This window comes from Mercenaria mercenaria, unplaced genomic scaffold (genome assembly GCF_021730395.1).
Source record: "Mercenaria mercenaria strain notata unplaced genomic scaffold, MADL_Memer_1 contig_1739, whole genome shotgun sequence".
Classification (NCBI taxonomy): Eukaryota; Metazoa; Mollusca; class Bivalvia; order Venerida; family Veneridae; genus Mercenaria; species Mercenaria mercenaria.
In genome coordinates this window covers 48407-73842 of record NW_026459740.1, presented here as the reverse complement: position 1 = coordinate 73842, position 25436 = coordinate 48407, and the positions used below count along the sequence as shown (strand labels likewise).

Sequence of the window (25436 nt, the reverse complement as noted above, 5' to 3'; positions counted from 1 at the left end):
GATCTAAATGAAAAACATATCGGCGAGATGTACTTTATCATTATTTTTGATAGTTAAAAATAATACCATAGATCTATAATTAAAATTTAAAAAGAAAATCTTTAAAAGTTATCTATAACTATAATTTCCAATATCTGAAATTGTTTTTTTTTTTTCCTTGCGAAAGAAATTAATCAGCTTATGATTTATTTCAAATCACTATTAATTCATATAATTTTTTTGTGATGATATTCCTTGCCACTATGACTGAGCTAAGACAGAACTGTAATGTGTTGTACCTTTTTTGCGGGATGGAGGCGGCGATTAGCTGCCACTAGAACTCGAAATAAAGAAACGAAAATCGTCAAATTTAAAGATATTACTTTTCCAAAATGTTAAAGGATTATCATTTTCATTCTCACGACGACACAATAAAAGAGAGAAACATCTAGTGATCACTACATACAATAGAACCAATAAATGAAGGGGTTCGGTATTAAGTCCCTCTTTGTTTCAAAATGATCAGTAAAATATTACCTATATCTGAATTGCGAAATGAAAATGTACTTCTAAAAATAAACGCTTACCTGTTCACCTGACTATAACAAAGACACTTGCCTATACGAATACTGAGTGCTTGAGTTTAAACCTAACTATGAAATATGTTTGGGCGATAATACACATTATATGTTAAATGTTGATCACGTGATGAATAACAATGCCCCGCCTCTACAAGATACAAGATACAAGTAAAATATGCTTGAAATCAATTTAATTGGTGAACTACAATCTGAGCAATAACATTTGGTTTCATATTCGTTTGGAGCAGAGTGTAAGTTAAAAAGAAATTTATAAACGTTTTATATAATTACAAAGTTATTTTTTTCTTTTGGTTGTGTTAATATTCGAGGACTGTTGATCACCATTTATACTTTATGAATGTTTATTTAAGAAATATCGTACTAAAGGCTACACTGTGAGTTATTTCTATCAGTCATGATTTAGTTTATCATACACTACTATAGTTTATATTTTTTGTGAGACAACTTTACGGTGCATGGCTCTAGAGGTGCGGGGGTCCTGACACCAAATGTTTGTTAGATGTACTGTGCTTTTTTTTAAACATTTTAAGAGCAGACAAATTCAAACCTAGTATGCTAATATTTGGATTTGACTGCTTCAAACGCTTTTGCTTTTCGATATTTAATATAAAGGCATGTTATAAACGGACTTTTAGGGTATATTATTTTCGTGTGTCAGCGACGTAAGATTAGATGTACCATTGCAATTTTTCTACTGACTTTGCGTACGTTGTTTGCGAACATCGGGAATTTGTAAGTTTCTTACACATCAATGTTTCATGAAATTCGTTTTAGAAATACCGTTCTTTTTATTCTTATATCACAAGAAAGGCAAAACAATTGCCTATCAGGAAATGTAATCGCATTTACGTTTAATTATTAGTATAAATTTAATTCGACATAGAATAATAGAAAACATCACAAAAACGTAAGGTAAGATGTAACGGAATGCAATGTTATAATGTAACCAATACGCAATATTTAACGGATTGGTAAATTCATAAAAAAAAATCGCCAAAAAAGAAGATTCGGTTACTTGACGTCAAAATATATTTGATGTCATTTCAATCATTTGCTGTTCAAGACTTCCTGTAATAAACCGGAAGCGAAAGACAGATTCAAATGAAAACGTAAGATTTTATTTCTTTCCGCGACCGGACTTGTTAAAACTTCTGTATTTTCTTTAACTATTGTATGCTTTCTATGATATTTATTTCGACAAAAAGTACATAAATTCTACTTTTGAATTAGCAAACTTTTGTCCTAGTTTGACTTTGATTTTGACGTTCAATATATGTATAATTTAATCTAGCAACGATTTCACACGTGTAAATAATGCAAAAAATAAATAAAATTACGACGTTGTTACTATCAAAATATTAAAAGAAATATATATTTGTTTTCAAAACTGCGACTACAGTCCGAAAGTGCATACAATTGTAGAGATGGTACCTACCCAAGTAAATCTAAGAGGAACAACTCTGAATTGACCAATAAACTGAAGCTAACATAAAACATTGGACAAAAGTGAAAGAAAAATCAGATAGGTTTTTTTCCAACAACTGATCAGGCAGACAAAATATGACCTACATTTGTTTAAATCTTGTTGTATTCAATATACAATATGCACACTTTTCTCATGTCTTACACTGACAGTTATTTTATAAGTTGTAGTGAGGCCCTGATAGAAAGTTTAGTAATGCATGAAGATAATGTAAAATAATGCATACATTCCATTAAAGAAAATTTACGAAATTAAGAAGCGTTATTAAGTTCTGATCTTTCAGTCAAAGTCATTAATTGTTTTCAATGGTGATACACTGGTCTACACAAAATTTATATATTAAAATGTAAAATTTATATATCCAACAATGAGAAATAACAAAAAAAAACGTTAAACTGGTATCACTTTTGTGTAACAAAGTAGCTAGATTGCGCATATTTATCACTTCAGTGAATCATTTTGAAAGTGTTTCATATGCTTTAGTCATTTTGAAGAATTTCTCTTACTGTTCAGGAGTACTTTGCTTCAAATGTTGTATCACAAAAATTCATTGTCATCGAATATAATTACATTTTTTTAAGGTAGTGGTTGTAATTACAACATTTGAAGGTAGTTGATAGGTAATGACTCTATGTAATGGATTTTTAGCAATTCAACACTCTCTGGATGGAACTATCACGATCATTGATTTCCTTGAAAAACGAATAAATGCTGAAAAAGCATATGGAGTTTACTTTATCTGATGATTTTCGATACAGGTCAACTACCTTAAAGAGAATTCCTACAGTTTTTTTCCTTTATAGAATTTTTTTAAATTCACATATATGATAGGAAAATGTGTGCTGAAAACAATAAACAAATAAAAACAATAGGTCATCAGGCTTGTTTTTGTGAAAAATTGCTTTGAACACACCCACTGTTGCTGAAACTGACAGCCATTTTTCAACATTTTCATAATTTTCTGCTTTTTTATAAATACCAACCAAAATATACATCCAGGCAGCACAATATGTTTTTTTCTTATTACAGATTTTATCATATACATACTTGATATCATAGTCATATTTGTAATACTCTATCCTTACTCTTTGGTTCTGTGCAAAGCGCTTATAAGTTATCTGCTAATTCTTAATAGTTTAACAGTACTTGTAATCAATTCCCAGGCCCTTCCTTAAAGTGATCTTGATTTTTCGTTTCGGCAAGATTTCTAACAATAAGGAATGGTTGATTATTATAGCGCATACTAATCTGATGAATCACTCAAGTGATTAAATTTAACATGACGACAAAATTCTGCTTGCATTACTTGAAGTCTTAACATATATTGATATGTATTAACATATATTGATATGTGTATATGTATGTGTACGTATAAGTATACTAGTTTTGACCAATATATAGATGAAACGCGTGATTTTAAATATGTATCATAAAACTTTTTGTACATGAAATTTATTTATAATATTATTTGAACCTGTGAATTCTATATATATTACTATAAAATCACAATTCCTTGATACCTCTTGCATTAACTTTTGACAAGGGGATTAAATATAAATGTTACCATTATCCCTATAGCTATTTTATCTACTTTTTCCAGGCGGTGTTGAATAATATTAAATGTATGCTATTGTTGTGTATTGCTACCTGATATTTGTACTTCTCCGCGTTTTCATGTTTATACTATAGTCTTGTATTATATGTTGCTTCTTTTCTGAAACTTACATAAAATTTGTTTCATGTACACTATTGTAAAATATGTTAAACGTTTTTCAATTTTGAATGCCACGCATTTTATATGTTATTGTTGCTCACTTTATTTGTTTGTTAAAAATCTCAGCAAATGGGGAAATAAAGAGTATATATATATATATAATGATGGGTACAAATGAAAAAAAAAAATTGTTTCATATTTACTTTTGTGAACTTTTTTCAATGAAAAATACCCATAGGGAAGAATTGTTTTTTTAAATTTTGAAAAAAACTCTTTCATAGAATTTTTTCCATTTTTTTTCTTGTGTATAGATAATTGTATTGTGGGCATAAAAATGGCTAAAAATGTATGGGTCACCAGGCTAAATTTGATGTTAAGACCGCTAGAATACAACACCTGTCTGGACGGAAATGGCGCGAACCTGTCCAAATTGATTACATGTATGTCTGCTAAAAAATTTTAAAAGGTATTAAAAATTCTTAATTTTTTCTATAATTGCATACTAAATAATCTGAAAGGTGATATTGTCTTATCAGTACTAAGTCAATTATCTTACATTATATGAACAACACTGTCTTTATACTAAAATGCGATGTGAAAATACAACCACAAAAATAGCAAGATACCTGTCAGGCATGACACTTGTCAATACAACATAAACCAGTATCAACATTTGATTACTGATATAACTTATCAAAAATGTTATTTCATTCAAAATTCCTCATATTTAAGATTGTCTGTAACATGTTTCAACAAATGTTGACTTCGGTTTAGTTTTCCATAGAAAGTGTCGGCTGCGCAGAAAGATGCGCATAAAAAACTATAGGAATTCCCTTTAAACAAGCTATAAAGTGTTTTATTTATTGTTTTAACAAAGTAAGCGGATAACCTCAGATACATTGTATCAACATTAATTTACAACTGTTTACACAACTTGAAAAAAAAAGGTTTTTTTGTTGGGGCCTCTCATTTACAAATATATCAGCAATTATCACCTGAATTGAGTGCATTTATGAGTGGAAAATATTGATGGTAAAATGGTGTAGGGGTTTGTTTACATTATAAAATCTTTAATAACTTCTTTCAGGTAAATTTTTGGTATGGTTTTGGCAAGCTTATGATAAAGAGCATGTCATTCTCTTTCACACAGAATTTTTTCAAGCGTTTTAAACTCTTGGCTAGTCTTGGAATTTGACTTTATTAAAACACAAAAGTAAGTTCAGTATAGGCTCTTTCAAAGTGTTGAAAGTAGACTAATACCGTGTTCAGACTACGTTTTTAATCCTATATCAACTTGGGTATATTTTTAAAACTCGTTTGCGTCCACACTATATGTGGTGTAAAACGTGAATTATGTAAAGGTCAAGTGGTTTCTGTAATATAGCATTAAAACTACATCGGGAGGTGGTTTTAATACTATATTAAAATGTAATACTACATTATTTTACAAGTGTGAACGCATATGTGAGTTATAACTGGTTTTACAATCCCAAATGCACAGATCTTACCTTTTGGCGGAAGAATACCATGTGTTTCTCTTTTGTATCAAACAATTGATGCTATGGCTGGCAAAAGTAATTGGAGTGTTGATGAAACAAAAACATGAAATTGCGATATGGAGTCATGCTGATGCTCAAAATGGACTATAGATGTAATGAACAGAATTTCTTAGATGAACACAGAAGTTTAAACATTGATGACTCCTTCTTGTTTCTGTTAGCCTCCTTCTTTGTAAACATTTTTGCTTATTGCAAAATATTTGTTAACTTCCAACATTGCATGTATATATTTAAACCACATTTCTTTGCCTAGTGTGGACGCAAACAAGATTATATTTTGATGGGTTTTAAATGTCAAATACCAATTATAGCCAATTAGTGCCTGATGAAAAGTAAAACCGGTCTGCTAGTGTGAACATAGTATAAACTTACACTATACTCTATTGAATTTATTTAGCTGTGGAAACTTTTGATATAGACTATAATCGGGGAAATCCTAAAATCATTGAAAAACAGTCAATACACTGAGAGTTGTCCATTTTGCTTCAGATACTTTGAAAAAGTCGTTTTTTAAATATCAAATAATTTTATTTTTACATGGAGAAGAAGAAAACCGTAAATATATTTAGAAAATTGGTGCACTTAGCTATCATTTCACTCTGAAATAAATATGTAAAGATGAATTTGAATTTTTTAGGTACCATCCCTAACAATTGTCAGTAAATTGATGTGCATAAGTCTTTAGTTGAATATAAATAGCACTTAACACAAGACAATCGCACAATCTAGCAAAAATGTCACAGCCGTGAAAATAATGTAACGTCGACGTTACGTTTGAAATCTAAATAACATATACGTACTACCATTGTATCCAAGCATTGCAATAAAATTCCATTCGGACATAATCCAAACTACTATGAATCTACAAGAAAATTTACGGAGAACACTGACATCATTATGGAATATATATTCTAGTTTGTGTAATATTATTTTCATATATTAATTGAATAAACATTATATGTGCGTCTATCTCAAATATTTCTTTAAATATCGGAACGACATAATTTATGAAAACTGTAATCCAAACACCTAAATATTTATTATCTTAGCAATTAAAGTATATACAGCAATCATAACGCATCAACACGGCCGCATTGCACTTGACCTTGACCTTTGAACTAGGGATCTGGGTTTTCGCATGACACGTCGTCTTCTTATGGGAAACTTGTGTGCAAAGACATATTAAAATTCTTTGATGAATGGACGTGTAGACGTACGGACGGACAGATGGACGAACGAAATGACAGACGGATTTAAAACCGCAATCCTATAGGAGACTATTTATATTACTTGCAGCAAAAGTCTTATGACAGATTACAAAATTATTCAGTGTGGGCATTAAGTTGTGGGAGGCTCAATAAATTCTGATCTCAACTCCCACAACATAATGCTGTACACTTGAGTAAAAATTTACAACATTGTACTTTATTTAAACTCATATAGAAAATTACAGATGCATGATATTCTTAAATCGTCTTCCTAGAAAGAACCTATATTGATATTGCATTGTAAAACACCTTCATAACCTTCTAATTGAAGATGCTACATAGAGAATCACCAGATGAGTTATTTTCGTTAAGGAAGAAGGATCGTTTTTTTTTCTAACGTTAAGATTTTTTTCATACTCGGTGAGCTTGAAGAACAACAGTTTTTAAGACAAATAAGAGAAGAAAAAGCACAGGTCACCGAACTCGTTTTAATCTTAAAGGACAATTTCTTCATCCACTGTTTAAGCATTTCTGAAATTTTGTAAAATTGGAAAAACGTGGTGGTACTTTATAAAACATATGATATCCTACGAAATCTTATATGGATTTCCGGTGTTGCCGGTTACTATGAATAGTATGAAGGTGATATTAGTATTATGTAAGCATAAAATTAATTCACAAATCTCTTTCATTTTTACATGCTGACATGATTACCTCACCCACTTTAGTTTCAATGGAATAAACGTATTCAAATCTGCAAAAAATTCTGACGTTAAGATTTTACAAGTATTTTGCAGCTTTAATGACACGCAAAACTGTTCAAAATGGAAAGAAAAAAGAAGGGGCCCCCGTGAATCTAAGAGATTTATTTATATAAAATGTTTAAAAACTGGTGAATTTTTATAATTCTATGTAAGAGTCATACGGTATAATATTTTCTGTTTTGCTAGCGTTTCTTCTCTTGTGTGAGGTATTAATATTGTCCTTTATCTATTTTAGAATATGGAACTTAAATAAATTGATACAAGCTTGTAAGTAATATTAAGAACTGTGGGGATTAAAAGGCATAATAGCTTATGATCACAGCCTGATCATCTGTCCATATGAATATTCCGGTTAAGGATTTAAAAGTAGATACAGTTCTAACACACATTCGTAAACAGTGACTTACTACGAAATAACTTGAACTTGGCAATTCAGATAAAACCGTGATAAATAGTCTAGACATAACATGCACCCTAAAATTGATAGAGAAAGATGGACATTCCACTGAATTTCTTACTTCGGATTTATTCTATTGCAATTCAGATTAAAACGTGATAAATGGACAGTACCATAAGTATTAAAATCAATGCATATTATTGAATGACAAGCTGAAACAATAAGAAGTTAACATGAAATTAATTCGCAAAACTTAGAAATTTTGTGAGCATATGGGAAAAAAGCCATAACTATCGAGTTGGATATGGTACGATCAACCAGTTCAATTCAATTCAATTCAAGGTCGTTTAATGTCATACTATGGTCGGATCCGTGGTGATGCACGGCAGATGTTACTTTTTACCGGTCACGGAAAATCTCACATTGCATTTTTTATCTTTATTCCTTTTATCACTTAGATTTTTTTAAAAACAGTTGTTTTATTCTATCAAATTAATTTTCCATCCTATTACATTGCTTATGAATAAGAAATCATGTATTTATACATCTTAATATAATATTCAAAAATGTTAATTTTAATAGACAGGATACGACAAAACGTTTTTTTTTTGTGCTGAACAAAATGTGCTTAAATACAAATTAATAATCTCCTATATTTTACTGCGTTTCATGTCAAACAGGATTTATATTGTGCTTTTTCATTTAAGGGTTTGATGTCAGTCTTTGTACCTAATGCTTATAACGTAGTAGATAAAGACCAAACACGCTGTCAATTTCAATATTTACTATAGTTCCAACGTTTCAGCTACATGCCTTCTTCAGAGAATAATAATAATAATAATAATGAAACACCTGTTTACCTAATGCTTAAGAATATCAGTGAACACACATACATTGAATGGAATTTCTACGCAAACTGGCAAATTCTAAATATGGAGAAAAGAAATGACTTTCATTGCATACAAAATTGTGAACGTGAATAGGATTATACCGAATAATGAATACTAATATACATATGAAATGATGTTTACTGCGTTACCTTCATAATGAATTCTGTGTTCTAGTGATTATTAATTTGTATGTTATAGCTATGTTGATCTATCATATCAGTTAATTTCTAAAACCTAAGCAAGTAGGGATTCCTGTTTATTTGATTTCATTGTGATATGTAAGGGAACGAACAATTAAAAGAACTTCTCTTGTCTCCTTAATTGGCGTGCCCTATTATAATGACAACATTATTCAATTTCCTTAATCTGAAATAATGCTATTCCCCCTAATACATTGATCTTTTAGACTTCTACAATTTTCGAATTTATTTAGGTCATTCAGACATTTCAACTTTTTTTTTTGTAAAGTAAGGATGGAGTTTGTAGTGTAATGGCTAGGCATGTAGATCTAAAATATGTAACTGATCATTAAAATGTCTAGATCTACTTTCAGTTTCACTTTTGTATTAAACTCGGCTCTAAACATTTAATTTTCTTATAAAAACAACTTTTGGTTATCAGTTTCATGATTAGAACAAAACTCCCGCGTATCTGTTTGATGCTCAGTTGCTTAGAGATGAGCACGTTATCCTGTTTCCTTCAATGAAAAGTGAGGCAAAAAATTGCGAAAAAAGTGGAAATTCAATATGACCCGGACCGAGTGTCAAGCTGATTTTTTCTGAAAAAGTATATTTTACTAACCTTATTTTCTCAGTTAAACTTCAGCTTGACACCAGGTCACCATGAAAATCGAGCATGTAGTGTGTAAATCGCGTGTAAGAATGGTAAAAGTCACGGACCTCGAGTATTTCAAAGGTCTGAGTCGTACAAATAACTTGGTTTTGAAGTTTTTAAAAGTTATAGTTTTAACGATTATGATCTTCTTTTTTTGTTTTAGACAGTTAAAATTTCAATTATATGGAGTTTTCATATTCTAATTATTTAGGGGGCCATTTCGCATATCTTATCATATCCCGTCCTTTATGTTCTATTTTACTCCACCTATTCGAAAAATAAGATTGATGTATCCATCTACATGGAGTGAATTGCCATTTACAGATTGCAATGAAACTTTGCGATTTTTAAATAGTTTAGGCTTCCTATTTAATAATTCATATGACCTCCTACTAATTAGTGAATCTTCTGCTCCAGAGTCTACTAATGCCCTAATCTTCTGTTTCCCTATGCTAATTGTACAAGAGTTTGGATTCCCCGCTAGCGCTATAAAATACGTTGATAAATCATTTTTTTTTACCATCGACTTCTTTATGACAGGAAGATTTTAGTTTAAAGGCCTAAATGTGTTCCTCTTAGGTCTCAATACACTTCTACATTCACTCATAAAATGTCCTAATTTTCCACAATTCCAGCAATAAGTGTGTTTTTTTTCTAACTGTTACGCTTTAAATTTATGTTGTATTTTTTCTCTATATGTTACGCATAGAAAGATGTAGTTGGTATGTCTGAAAGGATGGTTATTCTTTCTGCCTGTACTGTATAGTAATCATAGCCGTTGGATATAGGCTCCTTGCCTACAAGCGTTTCTTCCTTTTCTTTCTCCGCCTCATGGCTAAGGCTGCGCGGATACTAAGATTTATAAAAAGAATAAAAATCTTGTCAGCTCCCAATAACATTTATTTTTCTACGAAGCCAGAGTTTTTTTTTTTTTACAAACATCCATATAAATCACATACATAACATCAAGCATACATTCAATCAATGATCAATAAATTTAAGAAAATGATAAATTATTCACCAAGCCTAGAGACTAACTCTTTAATGAACCAGAAAATCATACTCTAAGTTTATCAACAAACAGTTTTAATATACACAAACAAAAATCCTACCATTCTGGTTTCTTACATTAAATCGACACTCAACCAACATAAATATCATGTACTCTAGTTTTTTCTTATAAACTTTGTAATGCCTAAAAGTTATATTTTCAGTTTGCTTTTTTTTTTATATACATCTAAATTTGTTTTCCTACGAAGAGTACTCAATGCCTAGAATATTATTTCAATGGACAAAACACGCAAATTAAATAAGTTCTCAATGAAAGTACGCTTTAACTGATCGAGAATTAGAGTACTCAATACGTTTCTTTTCTCTATGTGAATAATAACTAGTTCAGATTTCATTATAAAACATAATTTCTGCCATAAATCAACAGTAAAAAGAATCTACTAAATCTTACTCATAAACAAAAATACTTTGAAGTTTTCTGAGATGCATATGTATAAAACTAAACTATAGAAGTACAAATCTTACACATGAACAACAAAAATACTAAGTAGCTATCTGAATAGCTGGATAGATAAAAACAAACAATTCCAATACACATGTGCCTAGCATTAAGATAAGATCTCTGTTAAAATTTAAAAGTTACCAATCCAGATTTTACAAAGTTGAAAAAAAAATACAGAGTACAAAATTTAACTTACCTATAAAAAGAATAAAAGTCTTGTCAGCTCCCAATAACATTTATTTTTCTACGAAGCCAGAGTTTTGGCTGTCTCGGGGTAGCTGATGTGCTTATAAAGGATTTGGAAACGGTTGATTTCTTCGAAATTATCCAACTAAAAATCTTATTACAAATTCAACTGACCAATGAAAAATACGTACATAAAATCGGTTCGTCTCGGACCCTAAAACAGGATTTGGCAAGTAAGCAAATTAACTGCCATAAAACTGTCCGTTTTACAAAAAATGGTGTCTAAGTAAATCTTTGATGACACAATCTAATCCCTATTTACTGATTAAAAGTCATGTAACTAGTGTGCTAATTGTAAAAAATGTGTTTGATCAAAGTCATGTAACTAGTATCCTAATTGAAAAATGTGTTTGACATCTCAGTTAGATATTCTGTTCAAAGGTCCTTATGCGTAATCGCAGGTAATGTATTATTAAAGGGATATAGCGTTAGACATCTTCAGGCAATAGATTTCCACCTTGCAAATACCGTTATTCAATTGTATATCTATCTTTTATTTGTTTAGATCTACCTTAACATGTTGTATGTCTGTACATGTTGAATTGCTTAGACTCCCAACTACATACATTAAAAGAATATCATATAATATAACAACAATTTACATCCCCTTACTTATAGTTATTAAAATCAAAATTAATAAAGAATTTCATAAAATATACCAAAAATTTACTGCAGAACACAACCATGATTGTTTTGAAATTTATTTTGGCTGAATTTCTACATATGTCTAGTGGCTTTCTTTCGTAATAATACTGCATGAACATATTTCTGACGTGTCCTACATTCCATTAGATTATGACTTAGCCTACGGCAATATTGACAACGTTTTTGTGGCTTAATGTGATCTTACTCTTTAGCTTTTTCACAAGTTTCTGAAGAATTTTGCTAGCGTATCGTAAATTAAACATCATAGCTGACGTAACTGCAGCCTGTAAGGTTTCCGGTGAATCACGCACAACCTTCATTTTAAGTAAATCTTGTGATAAACCGTCAATAAAATGACCTATCAATTGTTTCTGAATAATTCCATAAATTTGCAGTATGATTTTGACCTTGATCTTGGTTTTCATAATCATCTTCAGCCAGAGTTAATAATCTTTCTGCATAAGCATTTATATTTTCATCAGGTTTTTGTTTTACATTTTGCAAAAGATATAAAGCATGCTGTGAGTCGTGTACCTCAAAAGATCTAGTAGATAAAGCATTTTTCAAAGCATTCCAAATACAATCTTGATTTTCGTTCATAAATCTATGTATAAAATCTGACACCGGCCTGTTGCAGTCTGATAGCAAATAAATTTCTTTCTCTCATCATTTAAATCATTTATAATAGCATATGATGGAGTACAACATCTCTTTTACTTTAAGAACAGCAGAATATTCACACCTATGAATGACCACAACCTGTTATTTTTAATAAATAACAGTCTACATACTCGACTTAGTATAGAGTGGCGATTTTAACATTCATACTAAATCTGTGAGGCCTATTTGTATTAAGGAGGTAGGTTACCTTCATATTTGTATGTGCGCATGTCCAAGCGGAAGCTAATGTGACGATTTACGACGACTTTTACGACAAACTAAATGTGTTTATATATTCATTCTTCTGAAAACAAATCATGAACCTGTCTTCGATCTGTTGCTTTATGGCTTAATAATGCAGAAATAATGAATAAATTGCCGCAGAAACGCTTCAAAACAATGTTGTCTTAAAATGACGTCATTGACGTCATGACGTTACGTGTCAGTTACCGCGCAAAATTAACAGCTTTTATCTTGAAAGTACGTAATTCTGTGCATTTTCTTTATTTTAACTATTTTCAAATAACCATTATTTGCTTAAATATTTCTTATGAGTCTATTGCTCTGAATAATAATCAATATTTTGCTTCTTTTATGTAGTTATATTGAAATGTTATGCGGAATGTAAGAAAATGGACGAAGATAGCCAATGTTATTTGGAATATAGTTGGGTGAAAGGTTACTTATTACGGCCATTTTCAAATTAAAAATCTAGCAGTTTGATTTGTAATACCTGTTTTTCAGGTTCCGTTAATAATTTGTTACTTATATACTAGAATTTAGATCTAAAATTGTTCAAATTTCAATAGAAAATTGTGGTTTCTCGAATTAAATAGATGTTACCATGGAAACGAAGCCCGTGACCTATGTATCTAAATATAAAATTCAAAAGCGTTGACACTGGTCTATTTAAGAAACACAGCTTCGGCTTTTTATTTTCATTTCAACAATATCCATGAGAATAATAGCAGCATTCTGAACGATTTTTCCGTAAAAAATGCCAGACGAGGGGTACTGCTGTAAGTATTCTAAGCTGTGAAATTTGTTTGAATAAATGCAAATAACACGAAAATATAACTTATGTTAGAAATAATATGTTTTAAAGATACATTAACTAGAAAGATAATCTTATTCAATATCTTTTTATAAGAAATTACGACAAAAAGCAAGATATAAGCTATTTTAAACGTCTCTGTTGCCATGGTTACTTTATACTTTGAGAAAAATAGGGTACCATGTAAAGTACTTGGTATTTTGCTAATAATATAACCCAAATATTCCATGCCGGTCATTAACAGAATGGCACTGAAGCGGTCGAAAACCCGTATTTTTATTCATAGTTGTTTAAAAATGAGAGAAAATGCGTTACCATGGAAACACGAGCCCCGCGACATACACATTTTAAGCTGATATTAGAAAGCTAACGTGCATTCTAGTAAAATTATCAATTATGCAGACTTCTACGGATATCAATGAAACTAAAATACACTGAAAAGTGTTAAATATCCGTATTTTCCTTCTTCTTTCAATATGAAATACCTTTGGAGGGTCATGTTCTTCAAACCTTGATAAAAACTGAACTAGAAGGGACAGAGACAAACGAAATTGAGATTGCAGCAGTTAAAACTTCATATTAGATGAAATTCAAAAAAAATGCTGCGGTTCAACTAATTTGAATTTACCCTTGTAACAAGGTAACCTACCTCCTTAAATTTACAAATTAATATGTACTACAACATAATTACTTGGAGCGAACCAACTCCACACCTGAGGGGATTTTAAATTATATCACAACACATCATCTTCTCTAAACGAGGTTGGCAAGCCTACCTTGAGGCTGTATCAATTCAACGTAATTAATTTAGAACACTCAAATCATTATAACTGTACTCCAATGAATCTATATACAAGTAATGAAGATGATCTAATAATCAATAAAACTGCCTTAAATAAACGTGTACTTAAACATTCAACCCGTGCGAAAGCACAAAATCTCTATAGTTTTGATTATCCATGTCGAAAATGGACACATTATAGAAGGTATACCATGTAATACTACTGACATGGTTTCAATAAATTTAAGCTGTCATCATAGCTTTTCCTATACAATTACGACATGTGAATGCACAATTGGATATCAATAAAATTACTATTTACAGAATGAAATATTCATGAACAAAAATAGGGGTTTTTTTTATTATACAAATATATACATTTGAGGTTCTCTTGCGTTTCTTTTAATCTTCTAGTTATTTTTTTTTCTTCAGCATTTTTATTGTGTGTTTTTTGTGAAAGAAATGAAGGGATTTGTATTGTGATGGCTAGGTTTTGTATTTTATTTCAGATATCTCTTTCAGAAGTTTAAGATTTTAACAATTATAGAAGAAAAACTGTACATTACGAGATTGTCAAATCTTCAGTAGCATGAGGGTTTGAACATGTATTTAAATGAACAGGAAGTTAAATAATGTGTCGTCTGCTGTGTGTTTCCTGTATAATCCTGTATAAACTCGATATACAATGTGATCAAAGGAGGGACAGCCTAGGTGACGGGCTAGGGACATGGTCCCGCTTTCATGAGCTGAAACTCAATCATAATAATAAAAGCTAAGTTCAAATACGTTTATAACTAAGAAATGTTAATAGAGTTGTAAATAGAACTGTTTTAAAAGGCTAACTGAACATAGATTATATCTTTGAAATTCGATTGAACATTTATAAGTAACTGTGCATTGCTCTACGTAGGAAAAAAAAGTGTTAGAATTGTCATAATGGTGTTGTGTTTTAAAGAAAACTTCAGGTGCACCTGCCACTACGTTACAATAACATCATTACTATTTTGCAGTCAAACAACTTAAATTTAAGAAATAACTATCCGCACATTTGTAAATCACCAACTTACAAATCTTATTCATCTAGTCAAATATTACCAGTAGCAGGACATTATCAGTTGTAAAATTGCTGATTTTAAAGGAACCGGAGGTGTGAGTTCATAAATCTTACAAATTGAACTTATGTCCGAATTTACCAGTAAGACGAAATATTGTCATTGAATTTTACGGCCCAGATGACGCATGATTCGAAAGATCATTATTTTATCGAGCAAAGTCTTTGAAAAGTCATCGCTTAATTTCTCAATTGTCGGAAGATCGGTCCAAACCTAGTTTGCAGCATGAATGAAGAAAAATATTCTTCAATCAAATGAAGTCATTGAAGAATCATTACTTTGAAAGATCGATCTAAACTTAGTTTGAAACCCTAGATATCGTATGAATGAAGACATAGTTTTTCAATCAAATGAAGTTATTGAAAAATAATCGATTAATTTCTCCATTATCAAAAGATCGATCCCAAACTTAGCTTAACTCCCTAGATGACGTATGAATCAAGAAAATCAGTCTTCTATCCAAAGAAGCCATTGGAGAATCATCGCTTAATTTCACGATTAGCAGAAGGTCAATCGAAACTAGTTTTGAGTGCACATTCCGTGACTGACCTGTGTTTTGAAAATTTTAGGAAGGTTTTATCTTGGCTACGAGAACTCATTAAAGATAACGTTTTTTAGAACGCTTTAAGATTGTGCGCCCTTAAGATTTTGGGTAAAACGATGCCTTGTATGGCTCATTGCCAAGTATTAGACATTTGCGAATTAAGACGAATTAAGTGGACTGTGGACACATAGGACGATCGATATTTTAAGGGGGGCATCTCAGCATTTAAATCATATTATGAGTAGACGAAAATGCATGCGCAAAATAATGATAAGGTCTGTCTTATTATCTCCTGGCGAAGACGAAAGGATATCATTTTGGCGTTTTCCGTCAGAATGTTCGTCCGTTCATGAGCCCGTCCGTTCGTCCGTCAGTCCGAAATTGGAAATGCTTATGATTCTGAAGTTCTTGAAACTAGAATATCCAAAACTCAAATACTTATAAATAAGCACACGAGCTTTGCTCATTCGTAGAAATATCCCCATTGACCCTGTAAAACGGAGTTTTCTCGCTTGATTAGTTTGAAAAAATAATGAAAACGCTTATAATTCAAAAAAGCATTTCAGCTAGAATAACCAAACCTCACATAATCATTAATTAGCACATGACATTTGCTCACACGTAATATTATCTGCCTTCATCCATTAAAAGCAGATATTTTTCCCTTGATATGTTCCGGTAAATAACTGAAAGTGCTTGTAATTCAAAATGTTGAATCACCAAGCTTCTCATAATTATTAAGCAGCATATGACCTTTTTAGATAGATATGATGGGTTTTTATTCTACTTCATATTGAAGAGATATATTTGTTCGATAAACAACCCTTACTGTAAAGTATCCTCTTGATTTGGGAAAAACAGAGAATTTGACGGTATCATGTAACTTATGACTTTACACAAATATAGATCATTATACGGCAGTGGTGCACACGCAATTTTGTCATTTAGTTATTGCCCAATAATTATTTACACTCCATGAACTCCAACATAACAAAGTAATTCGGTGGTGGATCTTTATGAAATTTAATGCTAATATATATTAAATCACTATAGGACGGTGATGCATACTGATCTTTCATCAGAATCTCTTCAGTAGATTTAAGTGTTCTAAAATTTATGACTAAGTAATACCCAAAAGTCAAAGTAATCCATTGATGGATCTCCATGAAACTAAAGACTATTACAGAGCTGAGTATTTCCTCTTGATTTTGTCAATAGCAAACACCAAACCGTTGCATGGTCGTTTTGTACATAACTTTCACAAAACAACCTATTTAGCGGGGGATATAAATTCACTAAATTTGCTCGGTATGCCACCGTTTTGCGGGGGATATAGATTTGACTTCGTATGTCCGTCCGTATGTCAGCCAGAGAACAATTGTTTTATACATATCACCAAAAGTTTGTGATCTAACATCATTACACTTTATTCAAATGTTCTATAACATTACAAATCATGCACCTGAGACAAAATAGTCAGGGTTAGCTAGTGCGATCGCCCAGTGTATCGTCCATTGTCGTCGTCCGACGTAAACAGTTTCGCGTTGAACAGATATGACCTTATCCTATTTCGACTTGGTCAGAATCTTTTTTCTCAACAAAATGTCGATCGGCATAGATAATGGGTATGAAGAATGTTAAAAATGTTTTCTATGATATATCATATCCCAGATAACACTATTTTTACATTATAACGAGAAATGTTCTTACTAAGATTAATGTAAAAAATGGCATCTAGAGTCTTAAGAATGTTTTTCTTTGATTTAATTTACTGTCCTACCTTTAAACGTAAGAGGACCAAGTTTCAAACTTGACCAAGAATTGATTGTGGCAAATATTATGACTGTGTTTCATATAGATCAGGTAAACAATTCAGTTTTTCAATTTAGGTGTTCACAAGGCTTTCTGTTATTTGGCTTTAAAACCTAGATTGTCACCCCGTTCTAAAATTAACCTACAGTTGATACAGGCAAACATTTTGACACAGTTCTATAAGATACCAGTAGAATATATGACCTTTAGAATGTTAACAATGTTTGATTTTCTATGATACAGCCTCGTGATCCCGATTTTATCACAGATAGTCCAATTCCAAACTATATCTAGATTTTATAAAGTCAAATATTATAACAGCGTTGTTATATTTTCTGGTCCTTTGGGATCATGGAGTACACTAAGATATATTGTAATATAATTCTGCTTTTAAAAGCTGGTGTTGTGGGGGTGGGGGTGGGTAAGAGCTGTTGCACTTTCAATTACCTTCCATGAAGAAACTTAATCAAGCTTGGTTGCATTATATGCTTGCAAAGGATCCTCTTACAGGATCGAAAATAAATCACGGCCTCTAGTGTGTTTATGATGTTTTTCTATAACTTCAACTAATGACATTAATTTTTGATCCCAGATAATTTAGTTTCAAAATATATTTTATTAAAACAAATAATCTGGCCAGGTCTTATATAGATCCAGTAGAGAAAAGAAGAATCTGGAGTGTGAACAAGGTTTTTCTATGATCTGACCTAGTAACATAATGACCTAGTCTCAAACTTTGTCGAAATATTCTACACACCATTCTGACTAAGTTTCATTATGATTGTACTAAACTGCAAGCTCTAGAGTTTTAACAGTGAAATTGTGAACGACGGAGGAAGACGGACAAAAACGAATACGGCGCTACAACAATAGCTCACTTTAAGCACTTTGTGCTCAGATGTGCTTAAAGCTTGGTTGCGCAACTCCTGATCTTGAATAACAATCCCTCACAAGTTCATGACGTTCGTTCGTATTACAAAGTTTCATTGACGTACAGACGGACGGACGAACAGACGAAGCCAAATTTACATCCTCACCGCGTAGTGGTGGCATAATAAGCCAGGTATATCACCGTTTACGCATTTTTCCTATTAATATTATAAAGTAATGTAGAGATGACCCCCGTGAATATCGTCATAGGTGTTCACACTCCATTTCGTCTCAAGGTTTAGGAGTATATCATCAAAACACAGAAATATTTGACTTTACCAATACCTTACCATTATATGTTCTGCCGTACTGTCCCGTACGACGAAGTTGTCCCCAGTTGAAAATGAATGCCAATTGTAAAGAAATAAAAATAAACAATTGCTGAAAACTGTGCTCCACCTAGTTATGTGAAATTTCAACACTCATACGCTATTGCAAATGCATCAAAAGGAACATATGTAACAGTTGTTTGAAAATGGTGAGTTTTTAAAGGCGTTTAACTGTCCGGAAGTGGGGCCCCTTTAGGCAGTCCTTTTCCGAAATTCAATGTTTATATCAGTATACTGACACTTGATTCGTAGAGTAATATACATGTTTTACATACTGTTCAATTTTCATATAACTCTTTCTTTCTATGATTTGGTATTGTTTGATTTGTTTTCTCAAAACGCAAGGCTAAGCGTTAATTCGCTAATGTCTAATAGGCGGTTCAAAAGTTTGACAGGCAGATCATTTTATCTAGCTGTCAAAGTCACGTATTTATCGTGCAATACCTGAAACATTTTTGTTATCATAAAATATAATTTCAGAAAAGCTTTATGTACATGATAAATGTCTCTCGTTTTGTTATATTTCTTGTATTTTGTGAATTAGTCGATTATTGAATTTATAAATATAAAGCTTAAACATAGATATTATATAAAAAAATATAAGAACATTTTTTTCAAAGCGTAAACATGTTTCTTCACTCATGTAAATAAAAAACAAAATCATTTTTTTTGGTGATTTTTATTATATTATTCAGAACGCAATTATCATGCAAGCAAGAGTGAGCTATCAATTCAGAAGTCTTGGAACATTGCAACATGGGCTAACAATATCAAGGCTGAATGCAGAATGTAGTCAAGACAATGCCAACCAACCAGTAAAGACTGTTACAAAAGCGTAAGTCTATTTTAATCATATTCTGGTAGTACAGTGCAAACTCTGTAGAGCAACACCCTTTGGGAGATACAAATATTCACTGAATGAGAGGTTGTTGTTCTGGAGAGGTAAATTTGATAGTATATTTCAGCTTAGGGATATTTTGATGATGTTGTTACAGAGAGGTTTTTGCTTAAGAGAGGGCCGTTATAGAGAGGTTGTACTATATTCTTTAATTTATATTTTACTATTTGTAAGAATACCGTAGGAATACAGGTTAAGATATATTTGTAGCCCCCGACAACAAAGTTGTAAGGGGGGGGGGGGGGGGTGTATACTTGATTCAGGTTGTCTGTATATCTGTCTGTCCGTCTGTCCGTAGACGCAATCTTGTGCGCACCATCTCTCCTTATCCCCTTGACAGAATTTAATGGAACTTCACACAAGTGATCAGTACCAACAGTTGTTGTGCATGGGGCATGTTAGGTTCTTTTAGAAAAAAAAATTGCAGAGTTATGGGACTTTGTTTTTTTGTTACTATACTATATACATAGACACAATCTTGTGCGCACCATCTCTCCGCATCCCCTTGACACAATTTAATGAAACTTCACACAAGTGATCAGTACCAACAGTAGTTGTGCATGGGGCAAGTTAGGTTCTTTTAGAAAAAAAAACTTGCAGAGTTATGGGACTTTGATTTTTTTGTTACTATACTATATACATAGACACAATCTTGTGCACACCATCTCTCCTCATCCCCTTGACACAATTTAATGAAACTTCACACAAGTGATCAATAACAACAGTAGTTGTGCATGGGGCATGTTAGGTTCTTTCAGAAAATTTTTTTGCAGAGTTATGGGACTTTGTTTTTTTGTTACTATACTATAAACATAGACACAATCTTGTGCGCACCATCTCTCCTCATCCCCTTGACACAATTTAATGAAACTTCACACAAGTGATCAGTAACAACAGTAGTTGTGCATGGGGCATGTTAGGTTCTTTCAGCGACAAAAATTGCAGAGTTATGGGACTTTGTTTCTGGTTAACATACTATGTACATACAGTCTGCGTATGCAATCTTGTTCATGCCTAATCTACCAAACCCTTACACACAATTTAATGAAACTTCACACAAGTGATCAGTACCAACCCTAGTTGTGCATGGTGCGTGTTACATTCTTTTAGATAAATATTCTGCATAGTTATGGGACTTTGTTTTTTGTTACTATACTGTATACATACAGTCTATATACATACAGTCCACATAATTATGCAATCTTGTGTGCGTCAAATTGCAATGTACTGTGTCAGTGCATGCGGGGGGTACATTCATCACCTTTAGTGATAGCTCTAGTTTCTTCTGAAATGATCACATACAAAACTGTTATTTGTCTGTATTTTTCCCTGTGCTTTAATTCGATGGAGAAAGAAAGGGGAAAAACGAATACACGACTGAGATAAATTTACTTTATTAAGATCATGAAATTCATATATTACCAAACTATCATCATCATACAAAATAGGACAACCACGGAATCATCAGGTGATAGTTTGTTTTGGTTTAAACAGTATTTTATTGATATTATTACAATTATTACAGCCTTACAAATGTACAAACATAGAGGATTGAGTAGGAAACTATACGCTTTTTAGAAACTCTTTCCCTATAAATAATGTAATTTCAATGGTAACAATATAAATAATACATCATACATGTTCTGCTTGCAGTTTCTTCGTTTATCTATATGGTATCTGACAAAATGTGTCAACTGTAATTTTAAAATGGATTGACAAAAAAAGAGATGTTTTTAGGATAAGAAAATTGAAATGTTTATATGAATTTAAATCTAAACTGTAAATACTTTATTGTGTAATGATATCTAAGAAGATAGGAATAGGAAAGTAGGAAGTAAAATAGACAAAATGAGGTTGATAGGTCAGGAATGCCTGACCAGGACTTTAGACACATGGAGTTTTAGGACATTCGTTAAAGCTATGTAGAAGGGCTAAACTGACAAAGAACTTGGAATACAAAGCTATTATTACAGCTTTAAGTGTTTAAGAAATAAACAAATTAAAAAAATACATATCAAATCTCTTTGTCTTCTTTGTATATTTATGTACATGTAGAAATATGAAGTTATTAAGTGTGCTTGTAATTGAGGAGTCAAATTTATCAATAGTAGAACCAAGATAAGTAGCAGATTGATTATTTTGCAGGTATGGCACGATTATTGCAAGTTACATCAAATGATTTAATCTTGCGTAATTTTCTTAATTTTCTCCGAATAGCATGCATTCTGTTTTACCTAAATGTAATGATAATTTATTATCAATTAACCACGATGAACAAGATTCCGTAACATGTCCTAATTGATTTGAAATAACATCGGGATTTTTATGAGCAAAAAGTATTGCACTGTCATCCGCATAGAATATGAGTTTACATGATGGATCAATGCAGGTCGGCATATCATTCACATAACAAAGAAAAAGGAGGGGGCCTAAAATACTACCCTGAAGAACTCTACAAGAAACATTCATAGGTTCTGATAAACAATTGTTCATTTTAACAATTTGTTGTCGATTTGCCAAGTAGGATTTAAACCAACTAGTACATAAAACGCCCATTTCTGATAACTTTTCACATAAAAGTTTGTGATCCACGGTATCAAATTCTTTCTGCAGATCTAACATGACCATTACAGTATAAAGACCGTTTGCATTATTTTGCTTTATATAATCTAAAAGATGAATTAAGCATGTATCCATAGAATACTTAGACCTAAACCCTGACTGGAATTCAAACAGCAAAGAACGTTTTTCAAGGTAGTCTGAGAGTTGATTATATACTGATCGTTCAAGTTTTTTTTAAACGATGCTTAAAATGCTTACAGGACGGTAGTTGCCTACCTCGAGAGGACTGTTTTTCTTATATAGTAGGGTAACTCGTGCAAGTTTCATGTCATCAGGAACAACTGACAAATCTGTTGGTAAATTAATTATATAATTATGTTATGGGAAGTTTCAAAACTAACGCGCCATCTGTGATAAACCTTGCAGGAATGCCACCGAGACCTGTGCTCTTCGCACAGTTCAAAGACATAAACTGTTTATGTAGTAAATTTTCAGATACGTGATGTAAACGAAATTCTGAACGACTACCTGTTTCGTCTTCAAAACTTTTAAGTTTATCCCCATAAAATGATTTAAAAATAGCAGACGTAGTTGAAAAAAATATTCTTTGCACTAGGTAACATATCCACCAGGTTGGATGCGACGGTTGTAAAAACTCATAAAACTAATTTGCAATGGTTACAGGATCATGACAAATAACATCGTTGACTATTAATATAATATTTGAGCTCTCATTTGCTTTCTGCTTATAACCTAACCGTTTAAGAGACCTCCATAGACCTTTGGAATCAAATTTGTTTTCTTCAACTTTATTAGAGAAATAGCTCCGTTTGCTGATTTAATACGATTCTGAACTTAAGTTCTGTAATAACAATACTGTTTGCGAAATAAGGAAGAACCAAATACAGACATTTTTTTTTTCTGAACAGATGACCATGCAGTATTAATATAATGGGTATTAAAAACCCCAGTCCAATCACAATCTAAGAGTTTTTGGATGAATTCTACCTTACGGTATTTTTTAAAGACCTTACCTTAACGGTATTGTGTTTATTATAATAACCCCTTGGGATTTTCCTGGAAGAAAAAGTAAGACAATGATCGCTGACCCCAATGGAAATAGTGCCCGACTGGAAAATCTTTTCCTTGGTATTGCAGAGAATATGATTAACAATAATTAATATTTATCTGAGATGAGAATGTAACTCTTGTAGGTTCTGAAATAATTTGAAAATATTTAATATGTTAATGTATGCTTTGTACAAGGAACTGGAATCATCGGCATTTCTAAAATTGTATACGGATGTTTGTTAGTAGTTATATATATGGGGGTGCGAGCTCAATTTTGACCCCCCTGACCCCTTGACCCTATTCTAAAAAACCCAAAGTCAAACAATTAAAAAACAAAAAATAAACGAGTTTTCATAGTACTATATGAAAACCTATAGTAAAATATGATTAAACACTTCCACCAAATATTTGCCAAAATCCTGCCAAGTGGCAGCAATGTGGCAGCCGCTGCCAACTTGACAAACTTTTGGCAGAACGTTGGCAAACACAAATTCAACCAATCAAAAGTCTGCCATTTTTCTGCCAAGTGGCAGCAAATGTGACAATGTCTGCCAACTTGGCAGAACTTTGGCAAAACTTTGGCAAATTATATTTATTAATAAAATGTAACTTATTTGATCTTATTTTGAATTAATAACTACATTATTAGTCTTTAAATAATTTTAAATACATTTGATATAGATGAGTTTACAGAATAAAATATATTGTTTGAAAGAAAGAAAATTTACTGATAATATAAATCCTCATTATGTTACAACAAAAAACGGGAGAAAAATGATAAGGGCTACTTGTTCATCTTGTGGGAAAATGAAATCAAAGTTTGTTAAAAGTACAGGGGGTAATTTAGATATTCACAAAGCAATGTTACCTTTATTACCTAAGAAAGGTTTAACACTTCCAGGATATAATTATTGTGGGCCAGGAAATCCCCTAGATAATGGACCCCCTGTCAATGAACTGGATGCAGTATGTATGGACCATGATTTTTGCTATGACAGCGATGTAAAAAAGGGTACATGTGATAAGCAAATGCTTTCCAATTTAAATAAAACTAAATCAAAAACATTTGGAGAAAAGATTGCAAAACATTTAGTTGTGAAACCTATAATTAAAACGAAATACACACTTGGGTTGGGACAAAAACAAAAATCAAAAAACGGGAAAAGGGGGTAGAGTATACCCCCGGAATAAATTGGAGCGATGAATTAGCAGAAGAATTACACAAACCAATTAAAAGAAAATTTAGGAAACGAAGAGTGATAGTTAATGATATTGATGATACTTGGTCAGCTGATTTAGTTGACATGCAAGCTTTTTCAAAATATAATAAAGGAGTAAAGTACTTGTTAACCGTTATTGATATATTTAGTAAATATGCTTGGGTTATTCCATTAAAGAATAAAACTGGAGAATTTGTTACTGAAGCATTTGAAAAAATAATTTCTGAAGGACGATTACCAGTAAATTTATGGGTAGATGAAGGAAAAGAATTTTATAATAAAAAGTTTGAATCATTTTTGAATAAAAATAAGATTAATATGTATCATACATTTAATGAAGGAAAGGCTGTAGTTATTGAAAGATTTAATAGAAGTTTAAAAAGAATAATGTGGAAATATTTTACAGCAAATAATACTTATACTTATTTAGATAATTTGCAGGATATGGTTGATAAATATAACAAAACAAAACATTCTAGTATAAAAATAACACCAACCGAAGCTAGTAAAAACTTAAATAAAGGTACTGTTTACTTTAATTTATATGGTGATTTAAAGATACCAAAGAGCAAAGCAAAATTTAAAATTGGTGATCGAGTTCGTTTAAGCAAACTTAAAAGACATTTTGA

General features: G+C 31.7%; 1 protein-coding gene across 1 annotated transcript in view; it reads left to right on the top strand.

The window, feature by feature from the left end:
* The first annotated feature begins 717 nt into the window (after nucleotides 1-717).
* The window catches only part of LOC123534374 (uncharacterized), a 45285-nt gene continuing 20566 nt past the window's right edge, over nucleotides 718-25436 (top strand). Inside the window, exons 1-2 of the mRNA XM_053532748.1 lie at nucleotides 718-811; nucleotides 19752-19891. Of these exons, the coding sequence (XP_053388723.1) occupies nucleotides 19764-19891 (128 nt within the window). The 5' untranslated portion in view covers nucleotides 718-811; nucleotides 19752-19763. The remainder of the gene's footprint in view (nucleotides 812-19751; nucleotides 19892-25436) is intronic.